The 13,382-nt window shown below is 37.9% G+C and overlaps 2 protein-coding genes across 2 annotated transcripts; one reads left to right on the top strand and one right to left on the bottom strand.

The window, feature by feature from the left end:
• Positions 1–515: 515 nt before the first annotated feature.
• LOC133879119 (uncharacterized) lies at positions 516–1,025 on the bottom strand. The gene has a single exon (XM_062317661.1). The coding sequence runs from the start codon at positions 1,023–1,025 to the stop codon at positions 516–518; it is 510 nt and encodes a 169-aa protein (XP_062173645.1).
• Positions 1,026–5,405: 4,380 nt separating this feature from the next.
• Positions 5,406–12,768, top strand: LOC133880419 (uncharacterized). Its single transcript, XM_062319369.1, has 5 exons — positions 5,406–5,549; positions 5,712–5,907; positions 10,021–11,631; positions 11,704–12,077; positions 12,193–12,768. Exons 3-5 carry the CDS (start codon positions 10,035–10,037, stop codon positions 12,286–12,288), a joined length of 2,067 nt encoding a protein of 688 aa, XP_062175353.1. The 5' UTR covers positions 5,406–5,549; positions 5,712–5,907; positions 10,021–10,034; the 3' UTR covers positions 12,289–12,768.
• The last annotated feature ends 614 nt before the right edge of the window (positions 12,769–13,382 follow it).

The following is a 13,382-nucleotide window of genomic DNA, read 5'->3' as shown; positions in this document are numbered from 1 at the left end:
TTATAAAAATATTTTTTTTTTCAAAAAAAGCAAACGAAAAAAGAAGAAAAACAAGTTTTTGTTTTTTATAACTTTTTTTTTTTGGATATTTTTTTGATATTTTTTTAATATTTTTTTAGTTTTTTTTAAATTAATAATTTCATGAAGGGTATTTTTGTCATTATGGGGTACATTGACATTTTTTTTTTTTTTTTTTTTTTTTTTTTTTTTTTGTAGTTTAGGGGGGACATTGACATGATTAATAGTTTGAGTGGGGGGGGGGACATTAACAATGAAATAGTAGTTTGAAGGAATTATGTGTACTTTTTCCAAAAAAATATCATTAAATCTTTTAATTTTTTGAAGACTAATTGTTAGGCCTATAGTTTTTTTTTGGATGAATTAATACCTTTATAACCAAACTCAACAAAAAAGTACACTCCAGCAAAGCTGGATCCCTTAGCTACTCACAGTAGCAACAACATAACAAAGGAAACGGGAAACAAAAATTACACAGAAAGTAATTGCTATAAATTTCATTTCCTAACCAGCAATATGCTATTCACAATCTTCTTAGCCGAGCATCTTGCAATCAGCCTAGATCTAACTTCCCACTTCACTTGCTGACCCAAGAGCTCATCTGAACAAGGAGTATTACCATGCAACAAGTCGTTTCGGTGCCTCCAAAGATGATATATAGTAGCCCCAAAACAGAGCCTACAAATGGTAGCATGCAAACTTCTCCCCTTCAAATGAACATTACTCCAACTATCAATAGCTTCCCAATCCAGAGGAGGGTCAAAAATCAAACACTCAACTATAACATTCCTCCAAACATGCCGGCTGAAGCTACACCTGAAAAAGATGTGGTCTCGATTCTCCTGACAAGCAAAACAAAAGAGGCACAACGTTGGCCTCGTGTATCCCCAAGTGTACATCTTTTCCTTGGTAATAAGAGCATCCCTAAAAACCAACCATAGAATGAAAGAATGCTTAGGAATTGCCAAAGCAAACCATACAAAATTATACCAGTTAACCTCCGCCATCCCAGTTAAAGACCTCCAAACAGGAATATCCTCTCTCCCAATATTGATTTATAGTAGTCTACTCTGGACATGCACCAAACTGTCCGATCTGGCCTGGCACTAGCTAGGCCAATACCAAGCTCCTTCCCGAATAATAGAAGACACTTTAGGACCAATTGCACTGTCAGCATCATATATCATTCTGTAACCATATCTGTCAAAGATGCTACACATCATACCACAGAAAAATCTTTCGGCCATCTCCAACTTTGAAGCTATACTTCTAAGCTTCAACAATTTTTTCCAATTCCTAGAGCAATTTTGGGAAATGGATACTTGCCAAAAACTCTTCCCCTTCAACAAATTATTCTCAACCCAGGCCACCCATAAGGATCCAGACCTGGCTAAGAGAGTCCAGATATGGTGAATCATGGAAGCTTCAAGCTTGGTTCCAAGTTTCAAGTTTTTTGGATCGATGCCCAACCCTCCTTCCTTCTTGGGGAGACACACCTTGTCCCAAGCCACTATAGCTTTCGCTCAAACATTCTTCCCACACCAAAGAAACCTATTAGGCCTATAGTTGTGTTGATAAATCCTATACATAAAATATATCAGATAAGAACTAAGAACTAGGAAGGTAGGTGACCTTAGAGCTTATTTGAAATTATGTTGAAAAATTTAGCTTTTTGTTTATAAAAATAAGTTAAAAATAGCTTCTTCTTTTTTCTTTAAAAAAAAACAAAAACACTCATTTTCAACATTTTTCTAAAACGTAGTTTTGAGCTTTTTTTTTTTAGAGAAAAAAAGTCGAATAAATGTTTTTTGAGTTCTTCACCACACCGGCTCTTTTTTGCATGGTACAATTTTTATGCACTAAAAACATCTTTTAAACTTGTTAACACAATTCCAATTAGAAAATCTTGCAACATATTTTTGAATTTTCAATCACTTGGCATTTTAAGTTATCCAAATCCAAAGTTGAATACTCTCTCTGTTCCTAAAGTATACTTATTTGAAACTCCACTAGTTCACTGTTTGATGACTCTTTGCATTTTAATTTACAAGTTTGTGCCCTACATTTACTTATTTGAAAAAATTACATTTTATTCCCTTAATGTTTCACATCTTTCTTAATTTTGCCTTCAAAGTAAAAAAAAATTGCAATGCACCCCAACCAAATATCCTAATTTTGCAATGTAGCCATTTGTTACGTAAGTTCGTCCTTTTTTACTAAAATAGACCCACATGCGGCGCATGTGGGGTTTTAAGTAGGGCTGAGCATGGGGCGGGGGGGGGGGGGGGGGGGGGGCGGTGATGCCCCTTTTTTGTCCTCGCACCCCGCGAAAATCCCCATGCACCCGCACGGGGCGGGTGGGGATGGGGCGGGGTTGAGGGGCGGGGATCCCCGCGGGTTTAGAACACCTAAACAAAAAAAAAAAAATGGTGCAGGAAGAAAAAGAAAAGAAAATATATGAGAGGGGGGGTGATTCTGTGAAGAAGAAGATAAGAAGAATGGTGTAGGAAGAAGAAGAAAAATCTGGAAGAAAAAGAAAAAGAAAATATATGAGAGGGGGGGGCTGTGAATTTGTGAAGAAGAAGAGAAAAATAAGGAAGAAGAGAAGAAGAATGGTGCAGGAAGAAGAAGAAAAATCTGGAAGAAAAAGAAAAAGAAAATATATGAGAGGGGGGGGGGGGGCTGTGAATCTGTGAAGAAGAAGAGAAAAATAAGGAAGAAGAGAAGAAGAATGGTGCAGGAAGAAGAAGAAAAATCTGGAAGAAAAAGAAAAAGAAAATATATGAGAGGGGGGTTGTGAATCTGTGAAGAAGAAGAGAAAAAGAAGAAGAGAAGAAGAAGAATCTAGAAGAAAAGGAAAATATATGAGGGGGGGGGCGGGGATCCGGGGGAAAAAAAAGATTAAACCCGTGCCCCGCCCCGCCCCGCACGAGTTGGTTAAAATCCAACCCATACCCGTAAAAAAAGAATCAAAAACCGCAATTTTAGGGGTGGGGCGGGGCGGGGCGGGGCGGGGCGGGGGTGCGGGTTGGGGCGGGTTTGCGGGTTTTTGCTCACCCCTAGTTTTAAGAGCGATTTTTTTTTTTAGAAATATCTCTAAAAACATCAATTTTTTTTAATTTTTAATTTTTTTTTTTAAAATGCGAACAACCCCTAAGGCTCATTGGGGTGGTTCGCCCACCCCCATGTGGCCAAATGGGGGTGGCTGAAGCCACCCCATCCCTTTAGAGGTGGCTTTGGCCACCCCCATTTGGCTTAGGGTTTGGGGTGGCTTCGGCCACATCCATTTGGCCACATGGGGGCGGCTGAACCGCTCTCATGGGCCATCGAGATGGTTCGACACCCTAGGCCGGCCGAATGGGGTGGCCGAGCCCATCCCCATTTTTTTCTAAGTCATTTTTTTTATTAAAAAAAAAATAATAATTGATTTTTTTAGGGAAATTTCTGGAAGAATTGCTCTTAAAAACCCATGTGCATCGCACATGAGTCTATTTCCGTAAAAAAGGACGGACTTAAGTAGCTGATGAGCAACATTGAGTTTTTTTAAAAAGAACCATTTTTTTTAAAAAAAAATCTTTTAATTTTTAATTTTTTCCACCAATGGTTTTTATGTATTTATTTATTTATTTTTTTTTAGTTTTAGTTTTCATTTAAAAAACATATTATTTTATTAAGATATTTTCGTTATCGGGAGAATATTTATAATTTTTAATGATTTGATTGGATATTGTTCAAATTAAAAATTTGGAAGGACATTACCGATTAAATGATAATTTAAGAGGATAAAGTAAACTTTACGTTTTTTCCTTTATTTATATAATATAAATCGTTTGGGAGAGAGAGAAATAGGAACCGAAATGTCCCGTATTTTTTATTTCATTAGACGGCTCCCCTACTTTTGATTCATTCCGACACCGTTTTTTTCAGAGTCAAAAGAAGGACCCACTAAAATGCAACTAAGATTCTCTATTTGTTTATTATGACGCCAAAGTCCCACGTTCCGATTCATACATAATACAATGATAATAAATCTAAATAAAATTACTCATTCTAAAATGATTTAGCTAATCCCTTATATGTTCTTGGCCAAAGATTCTTTCAGATCATCATCACAAGTGAATTTAATTACTTAATTAATATTTTATTTTATTTTATTTTTTTGTATGAGACTAAATAAACTAGGTGTAAAGTATTTTAATTGAAATAAATGTGAAGTATGAACTTACTTTGATACTACATAAGTAGATTTTTTGTAGAGTTTGACTAGTCGACGGGCCACCTGCATGTAAGACAAGAAAATAGCCACCAAAGTAACGTCGGATGGATAAGCCAGTAAAATATTCGTAAAGAGAATAAAATAGAGAGTTAAGATAGAAAATAACTCTTATTTTATTTGGGGATGGTCCTCCTCATTTATTTCCAATGAGTATTCTTAAATCAGGATCGTCTACAATTATCTGTTCGAAGTATAGAGAAGTCGAGCAATTGATTATTAGAAACCACTTATGAAATTCATCTGACTGAGTAAGCTTGATTGGCCAACTCAAATTTTATTTGGTCAGGTGGATCTTATAAATGGTTTGTCACAATCACCTGTCTGAATTCTTTACGCTTCAAACAAATAATTGTAGACTATCTAAATCAAATACGCTTAGGTTATCTTTGTGTGTATTTTTTTTATTATATTTAAAATTGTGAATATAAAAAAAAAAAAATTGTTTTTTGAAATTATTTTTGGATGCTTCAAAAAATTTGAGACAAAATGAAAAAAAGTTAGACAAAACTTGAGTAAAATTCAAATTTAACAAAAACAACCAAAACATTATTTGAAAAATAATAAAATATAATAAAAAATGTGTTACCCTCTTCAAAACGTCATTGCTTTTGTCACTACAAATATTTAGTTTATTTAATTAACAAATAGAAGATACTTTTCTCATGTTCTTTTGGAAGAAAGTATCATTATTTTTATTTTTAGAATGGTTAGAATATGCATGGGTTTCACATCTAGTGTGAATGTGTGTATAATGTGTATACAAAGTGATTGTGTACAAAAAAATTATTTTCCCATGAAAAATAATGTTTATAACACACGATACAATGATTTGTTATTTATACAAACTTTTTATACGTATTTTGTACACACTCATATTTAATATTTTAATGGATTCCATACATTTGAAATGAGTCCACGTGCATGACTCGGGCAACGAATATAAGTGTGAAATGAGTGCACATGCATATCACAATACAATGTGAATGACATCACTCTTGTCGTCCTTTGGTTAATGCTCTACAGCTGGCCCAAATACTCACGCCACACAAAATTTTCTTAAAAAAGACGGAATAGAAAATTCGTAGTCTTAACTGGTGCGTCTATAGAGCTCCTCTCTTGCTTATGTATTGCCTTCACATGTTAAACTTTTTCATTTGATGTTAGCGAAGTTGCTAGAAGCTCTCTTTTAGCAACCTTTCACGTACACAAAGCTCTGCTGAGAAGCTGAAAGAGGGAGATGGAGCTCTCATTCCATGTAAGAAAACAAATTGAGGAAACTCTCTGTTTTGGTTTGCTTATCCCAAAACAGTGTGTAAATTTCATTATATAAAACGTATACAGCTGAATTTGTTGCATTTGCAATCTCAATGAAAACAGAAAACATTTTTATCTAATCTACATTTCAAATGATACACAGGTAACGAGAAGATTTAAACTATTCCACATGTACATGAACACGATCTGCAATCCGTGAGGTGCATAATTGTCGCAAACGTTGGTGTTGTCTGAAGTAGTGCTAACAGGAGGGAGAGAGAAAGAGAGAGGTTGGATCGTTCGGGGAAGCCAAAGAAGAAAAAGGAAAAGAAGGGGAGATTGGGAGAAAAATCCTCAAGGTGACCTCTTTAAACTTTAGATTTTTGTGATTTTGATGCTTAACCTTTGTGGTGTTCTTATTGTTGTGGAAGATTATGTTTGGTGTTGGGTTAATTTTTTATAAGATTGAGTTTGATAAGAGGTGTGGGCTTGGATTTTGTTGGGTTAGATTTTGTAGTTGATTTTGATATGATGTTGAGTATTTCGAATTTGGAGCTGGTTTTGGGTTTGATGTTGAATTTTATTTATTTATTTATTTATTTATTTATTTTTTTCAAATTCGATTTTGTTTGGATTTTTCGGAGGATCGGAAGAGAAGAGATGTTGATTTTTAGTGTTAGCTGAAAATGAGGATTTGGTGGATTGAGTTTGTACTGGCCACATATAAAAGAATAGTGGTACGTTGAAGTGTGGTTTTATTGTCAAAAATGAATTTGTTTTGGTATTGGGATTTTGCTGATGTTGTTGGGTAAGGGAGTATTGTTGTTGTTATTGAAGGGGAAATTAATTGTAGTAGTTATGGTTAGTCGTCTAGTGTTGGGGTTATGGATGTTCAGGAACTTCAGTTGGTTAACATTTTGTCTGTTCTTTGGTTTGTTTTGCATGACAGAATTTTACCCCTCTATTTCTTGACTCTTATTTGTTTATTATATGTATATTGGTCTGCCCCAAGGTATAAAACCTGGCTCTAATATGGTACTTGGGGGCTAAGATAGATGGAGAAAAAAATAGAATTAAAAACAATAATAAAAAAAGATGGAGAAAAAATGTGATTCGGCCAAAAACTTAACGTTGGGACAGTTTTCGAATTAGGGACATACGCCTTTGGGTAATGCTTTCACTGATTGCTGCAAGACAAAAAAATTAAATAAAGGAACTTGTCGGGTCTGTCGGGGTCTCACTCTGATGTCTAAGTTAGTTTCTTTAGACAATTCATATAGAGTATGCCTAAGTCAAATTTTTTAAACAATTCGTATAGAGTATCGAAATCACAATAATTCTATTAATTCAGATAGTTTTTTATACCTAGGGTACGTAGGAAGGGAGTCATGTCCTACTTGGAGTTCTATTTAGCTTGGATTGTTCCTATTTGAATTCGAATGGAATTTTTATCCCAAATAGTGTGGAAGAAGAACTTAATTATTTTGAAGAATCGGAGATTGAGACCTCCCCGGGAATCCTTTCAAGAATACCGGGATAAAGATCCCGTATATCCTCCAAACTGATGGTAGTTCTGGTATGTACTTAGTCCGAAATCAACTTCCGACATACTCACCGGTCATGGTCTCTTGGGGTGTATCCGCTTCTTGAGTGACCTGGTATGAGTATTGTTCATGGACAATTCCCGGAATAGCCATAACCCGGGATCCCTTCTATCCGAAATGTTGCCGTGGGAATTTAATCGATAGGGTCCTTTCCTAGGCAAAGGTTTTTACTGTCGCCGTTATTTCTGTCCTTTGTGGCTTCCTTGAAATTTCACTTTGTCCTTTCGAGCCACGTGTCGGATTCCAGTGGTTTCCTTGACATGTCTTCTGATATTCTTTTCATTCCATTGATTCTCGGTCCACGTGTTTCCCCTTGCATGGCGCGTTCTTCACGATTCCCGAGATTGTTTGACTCTTGATGTTATCCGGGACGCGTGTCTTGTTCTCCTTAGCCGTTTGGGCGCATCTTTTCAGGAGCCATTTAAGGTTCCATCTCTGCTTATAATTTTATCTGTATTTACTATTCAGTCTTACAGAAGAATGGGCTGAAAAATCGGCACAAATTTTCCAGCTGTTGACTTTTTGGGACAAAAAAAACATGAGGGTGTGCAATTATTTTCATTAACGGGGAGCGGAAACGGATTCTCTCCATTTTAATGATTCGTTTGGGTGTTGAATTCGAATATTATTCGAATACACTGCGCGAATTACGAAGTTTAACTTTATGAGATAAAATTTAAAAAAATTTGAATAAGTTGAATAAAATATGATTTATTTTAAAAAAAAAGTAGAATATTATTCAACTTTATTCAACTTTTTATACGAACCAAACACACCATTAAGAGAATCAGATAGTATATAATCCCTTATATTGCATGGATATTTATATCTAGAGAAAATTGCACCGTTGGTCCCTGTGGTATGTCATAATTATTTTTTACTCCCTATGGTTTAAAAAATTACTGGGAGGTCCTCATGGTATGTAATAATTACAAATCGATCCCTGGCGTCAAATTCTGTTAAATTTTTTAACAGATTCGGTCAAATGCCACGTCAGCGAGCCATCTTAATAAAAAAATATAAATTTATTAAAAAATACATAAAAATACTTATTATTTTTTTTTTAAAAAAACTGAACGGCCACCCATTTGGGGGTGGCCTGGCCGCCCCCAGCCACTGGAGGTGGCCGCGCGCCACCCCCAGAGGCCGCAGGGGGTGGCGCGCGGCCACCCCCAGTGGCCGGGGGTGGCCCCTGGAAGATCCGGGGGTGGCGCGCAGCCACCCCAGTGGCCTGGGGGTGGCCGCGCGCCACCCCGGAGTTGTCTGGGGGTGGCGCGCGGCCACCCCCAGTTGCCTGGGGTGGCCATCGGGCCACCCCCTGTGGCTTGGGGGTGGCCGCGGGCCACCCCCTGCGGCCTCTGGGGGTGGCGCGCGGCCACCCCCCAGTGGCTGGGGGCGGCCAGGCCACCCCCAAATGGGTGGCCGTTCAGTTTTTTTTTTTTTGATTTTTTTTTTTTTTTTTAAAAAATAAGTATTTTTATTTATTTTTTAATAAATTTATATTCTTTTATTAAGATGGACACGTGTCGCCATAAGATGGCGACACGTGTCGCTGACGTGGCATTTGACGGAATGTTAACAAATTTAACGCCAGGGATCGATTTGTAATTATTGCATACCATGAGGACCTCCCAGTAATTTTTTAAACCATAGGGAGTAAAAAATAATTATGGAATACCACAGGGACCAGCGGTGCAATTTTCCCTTATATCTATATACATTTTTTTTGTTTGACTAAATTATCCCTATGTTATAAGGGACTCGATACTCTCTAATTCTCTTGAACCGGAGAAGATCCTAATATGAATATTGCATGGGCTTATAATTTCTCAAATCTCAACAGTTAGCTATAAAATAAATGACTGATATTTAAACACATCCTTAAAAAGAGTATTGCTGCATTATCCATTCCTTTAAAAAGTAATAGGCTTGAGGGTTGTTATAGCTAATTATGGTGGTCGGACCACCACTATTGGGGTGGTCCGACTATCCAAAAACACTTGGTAAGTTAGCTAATTACCCCAAAATAGTTTGAAGGTCGTTAGCTGCCCCCAGAGCAGTCTATGAAGATGGCCGACCACCCCCAAATATGCTTGGGGTAGTTCGGCTGACCCCACTTTTTTCGGAGATGAATCAGATGATTGACCACTCAGAATTGTTTCTGCAGTGGTTGGCCACCTCTAAGGCTGTTGATGGGGTGGCCAATCATCCCGACATGCTTGTGGGTGGTTTGGCAACCCCATCACTTTTTTTGGGGTGGCTGACCATCCCAAAACTATTTTTGGTGTGGTTGACCATTGCTAAAGTAGTTGGTGGGGGTGGTTGAACACCTAGAAACATGCTTATGAGTAGTTCGGCAACTCTATTATATTTTTGGGCTAGCTGACTACCCCCAAAACTATTTTTGGGGAGGTCGCCGCCCCAAAACCCAAAATTAGTTTAGGGTGTGGATTATATTAGACATAACACCCTAAAGCATATTTTCCATTAGTCTTCGAAGGTCTAGTAATATCACATAGTGTTAGAGGTTCTACAACCAATTCTGCCACAAAGATGAATTTGGGGAATTAGTTACACTAAGCTCAAACACACACACATATATATAAAAGTTCTCTAAGCTCTAAAGATAAAATACTAGATCGACTTAAAGGCATGCTGTACAATCGTTGAGGCATTTGGAGAATATTATTGAGGCAGCTAATACTCTGAATTTATGGATATTTTATTTACATCATTTCTTGTGGTGACATACACCATGTTTATCAAGAGATGATTTGTGTTTTATCGAGTTCGTGATTATTGATTTGCCTTTGTGGCCTTCTCGATCATTTGAATTGATCTTATTTGGCTTTAATCCATTTGTTGTAGGAAAAAAGTTCAACATGGTTAAAAGGAAAGATTCATTTTGGGAACATGCAAAGGAAATAGAAAATGGTCGTTTTTTTATCTGTAAGTTTTGTAACAAACGTTTTTCTGGGGGTGTTTCAAGATTTAAATCACATTTGTCCGGGTTTAATGGCCGTGATATTCAAATTTGTCTACAAGTACCTAAAGCAATTCAGTTAGAAGCAAAACAAGCACTGCAAGCGATTGACACTCCCACTAAGAGAGCTAAAAATATGGCAGCATCAAATGATGTTCTTGAGGGTGAAATTATTTCAGGTTCCTCGTCGTCACATACGCCAAATCTATGCAAGGGACAAGATCAGTGTAAAGTGGATAAACAATTGGCTAAGTTGATCACTTTGGAGGGAATTAGTTATGATGTCGTTCAATCACCCCTCTTCAAGGACTTTATAAATTGTGTTGCCAATAATGGTCCCGGTTATGAATTGCCAAGCTCTTTAACTCTCGAATCACGGTTGATGCCAGATCTTAAGAAAGAAGTTGAGAACTATGTTACAAAGGTCATAAAATATTCAGCTCAAACAGGTTGTACATTGATGTACAACACGTGGCGTAATAGCTCAACAATGGATACCTTAGTGGATATCTTTGCATATACACCAATAGGAGTGGCCTATATTGCTTTACTGGACAATAAATTGTGCTTTGAAGAAATAGTGTCTTCCATCATAGAGTCTATTGGGCCTACAAATGTAGTACAATTTATCTTTAATGATTGTCGTTGCTACATTGGTGAGTTCAAATCAACTAAGGATATGCGTTACGAAAAGTATCCTTGGATTTACCAGACCCCGTGTGCTAATCATGGGTTTAGATCACTCTTGAATAACATATATAATGTTCCTTTTGTGTCTATTATAACTAATGCAGCGAAGTGGATAGTTTTATATATTTACAAGCATAAAGTTAACGTGCCCTCCTTAAGAAGAGTACAAGCTAAAAAGGATTCAATTGCTTCTGGGTTTTTCATGCTCATGTCACTTTTAGAAGTTGAAAGTGAATTAAAAGCTTTGCAGGTATCTATTGTAACGTTGTCTAGTGATTGGGGGAAGTCACTTAATGGCAGGCAGGCGATAGAACTTTTCAAAGGTGCACACTTTATTGATTATCTTATTCACTGCAAAGAATTTTGGAGTCGAGCAAAAATGATAAGACAAGTTATGCAGCCACTATTTCAAGCTATTTGTCTGGTTCAATGTGATGGCCCAACATCAGGATACTTATATGAGATGATGGAAAGGTTACAAGATGCAATTAAGCAATGTCGTGACAAGCAATGTTGTGACAGTTATCAGGCCTTTGCTGATGACATTTGCAAAATTTTGGATGATGGCCAAAGTAATATTATTCATGAAATACATGTAGTTGCTGCCTTTTTAAATCCTATTTACATGTGCAGTGAGAAATTTAAAGAGAATGTTAAAATGATGGATGGTGTAAAGAATATTATGACACTTTTGGTTGCGGTGGAAGAGAGGGAAGCTTTCATGAGCCAAGTAAAACTATACCGCACAAAAGACTCAAGCCTGTTCACAACTCAAGCCATGATGATGCTAGAAACATACCAACCTCGTAAGTTTTGTAACCTCTATTTTTTTCTTTAGTAAAACTTGTATATTTATGTTATTCTTTTGAATTGTGCAGACAAATGGTGGGAATTGTGTGGCAATCATCTTCCTGTATTACAAAAATATGCAATTCGGATCTTGAGTCAACCTTGTACTTGTTCATTATGCAAGCGATATGAGTTGCCGCGCAGTGACCTCAATGATCTTGATTTTAAGGTGAATACAATGATGATGGAAAGGTATAAATCCCTCGATAAACAACCGATGACGGATAATTATAAATCCCAAAAAACACAAATGATGGAGCAAATCATTCTTGACAAACTTGCGGAAGTTTTTGCTGATGATTGCGATAATAATTATGAAACTTCATTTGAGGATTTGACTAAGTGTGTTGCGGATGGCTATATAAAGGATGCAACTGGTTCATGGATGGATCGCTGTCCCGAGGTGAGAATCGAATCATTAAAATAACAAGCTATTACCTTTTGTTTGTAGCATTAATAAAGATAAAAACGTTCTTTTTTATTTTATAACTTTTTGTGAATGTTTTTTTGTCACTTAGCGTCCGTTTGACATCTCGGAAATTCCGTTTGTCTCGGAACTTCACCTGATCAGCGGAGGTGGAGGAGAGGAGACAAACGTCTACAGTTTTATTTAGCCAACTAAAGTTGCCCTTATTTCGCGCCACCCTCACTGAGTCACTCAGCATCAACATCACTGGCGATCTCTCCGCAGTCAAACTAGACGGTGGCGCAGAGACGGAGTCCTTGGAGGAAGTCCCTTCGGATTTGAAGAGGAACGCCACTTTCTACGTGTAAAGGCTAGGGAACAGATTGAGCTGGGGTGCTGCTTCTGGTGCTCATGGCGGTCATTTGGGTTAGAGTTTTGTGAGTTTTCTAGGAGAGCTGGTTTAAGTGGTTCTGCATGGAAATTGCATGTGATGGTCGTGATTCATGAATGAGCTAGGTGTTAGCTGGCTCGCATTGTCTCGATGTTCGTGAGCTGATCATCCCTTATGCTTGATATCGATTCGGGATCAGATCTCCTGAAACTTTTTAAATATTTGAAATTCTCAAATTGTCAAAAGGGAGTGTTACAAATAACATAAATAGTAAAAAGTTGAACTGAATTGGCTTTCTCTCTCTAAGAAAACATAGCGTCTCCCTCTAAGAAAGTCTTCTCTATTGTTGGTTTTTTCTCGCCGGGGGAGGCTTCATGCCTCTCTCCCGGCTCCTGTTGTCTTCCTCTTAGCCTTGTTGGGCTAAGGGGTTTTTGTTTCCTCCCTGGCTTTCCAGTGGAGGCTAGAAGCCCCCCAACCGTTAGGGTTGAGTGGTGTTTTTGTCCCCACGGTTTAGATCCGGTGGTGGTTACGCCCCTTCTAGGTCCTTTTGGACTTTGAAGGTTTGGCTTTGTTTGGTTTTTGTTGTTGTTGACAGGGAAACGCTCAGGGAGCTGTTGAAGGAGGAGTAGAGCTCTCCTAGTGCTGTCGGTGGCAGCGGGGCCGCTCCTCAACGTATTAAGCATGTCGCGAGGCCAGATCTGCTTATTTTGCTGTCCTCGAATCGGCACGCGCCCCTCATCTTCAGCCGCCGGGGTCTTCTGGTTTTGCTGCTGGTTTTGTCGGCCGGAAAGATGGTCTGTGTGCGGCGCGTAGCTCTCACGTGCCAACTTTCTTTGGCGTTCTGAGTCGCGCGTGAGAGCTACTCTCCGTTTCCTTTTGCCGTGACTCGGTGGTTTCCAGTGACTTTTGGT

This window comes from Alnus glutinosa, chromosome 10 (genome assembly GCF_958979055.1).
Source record: "Alnus glutinosa chromosome 10, dhAlnGlut1.1, whole genome shotgun sequence".
Classification (NCBI taxonomy): Eukaryota; Viridiplantae; Streptophyta; class Magnoliopsida; order Fagales; family Betulaceae; genus Alnus; species Alnus glutinosa.
Note: the sequence above shows the minus strand (reverse complement) of the source record. Positions and strands in the feature narration are given on the sequence as shown.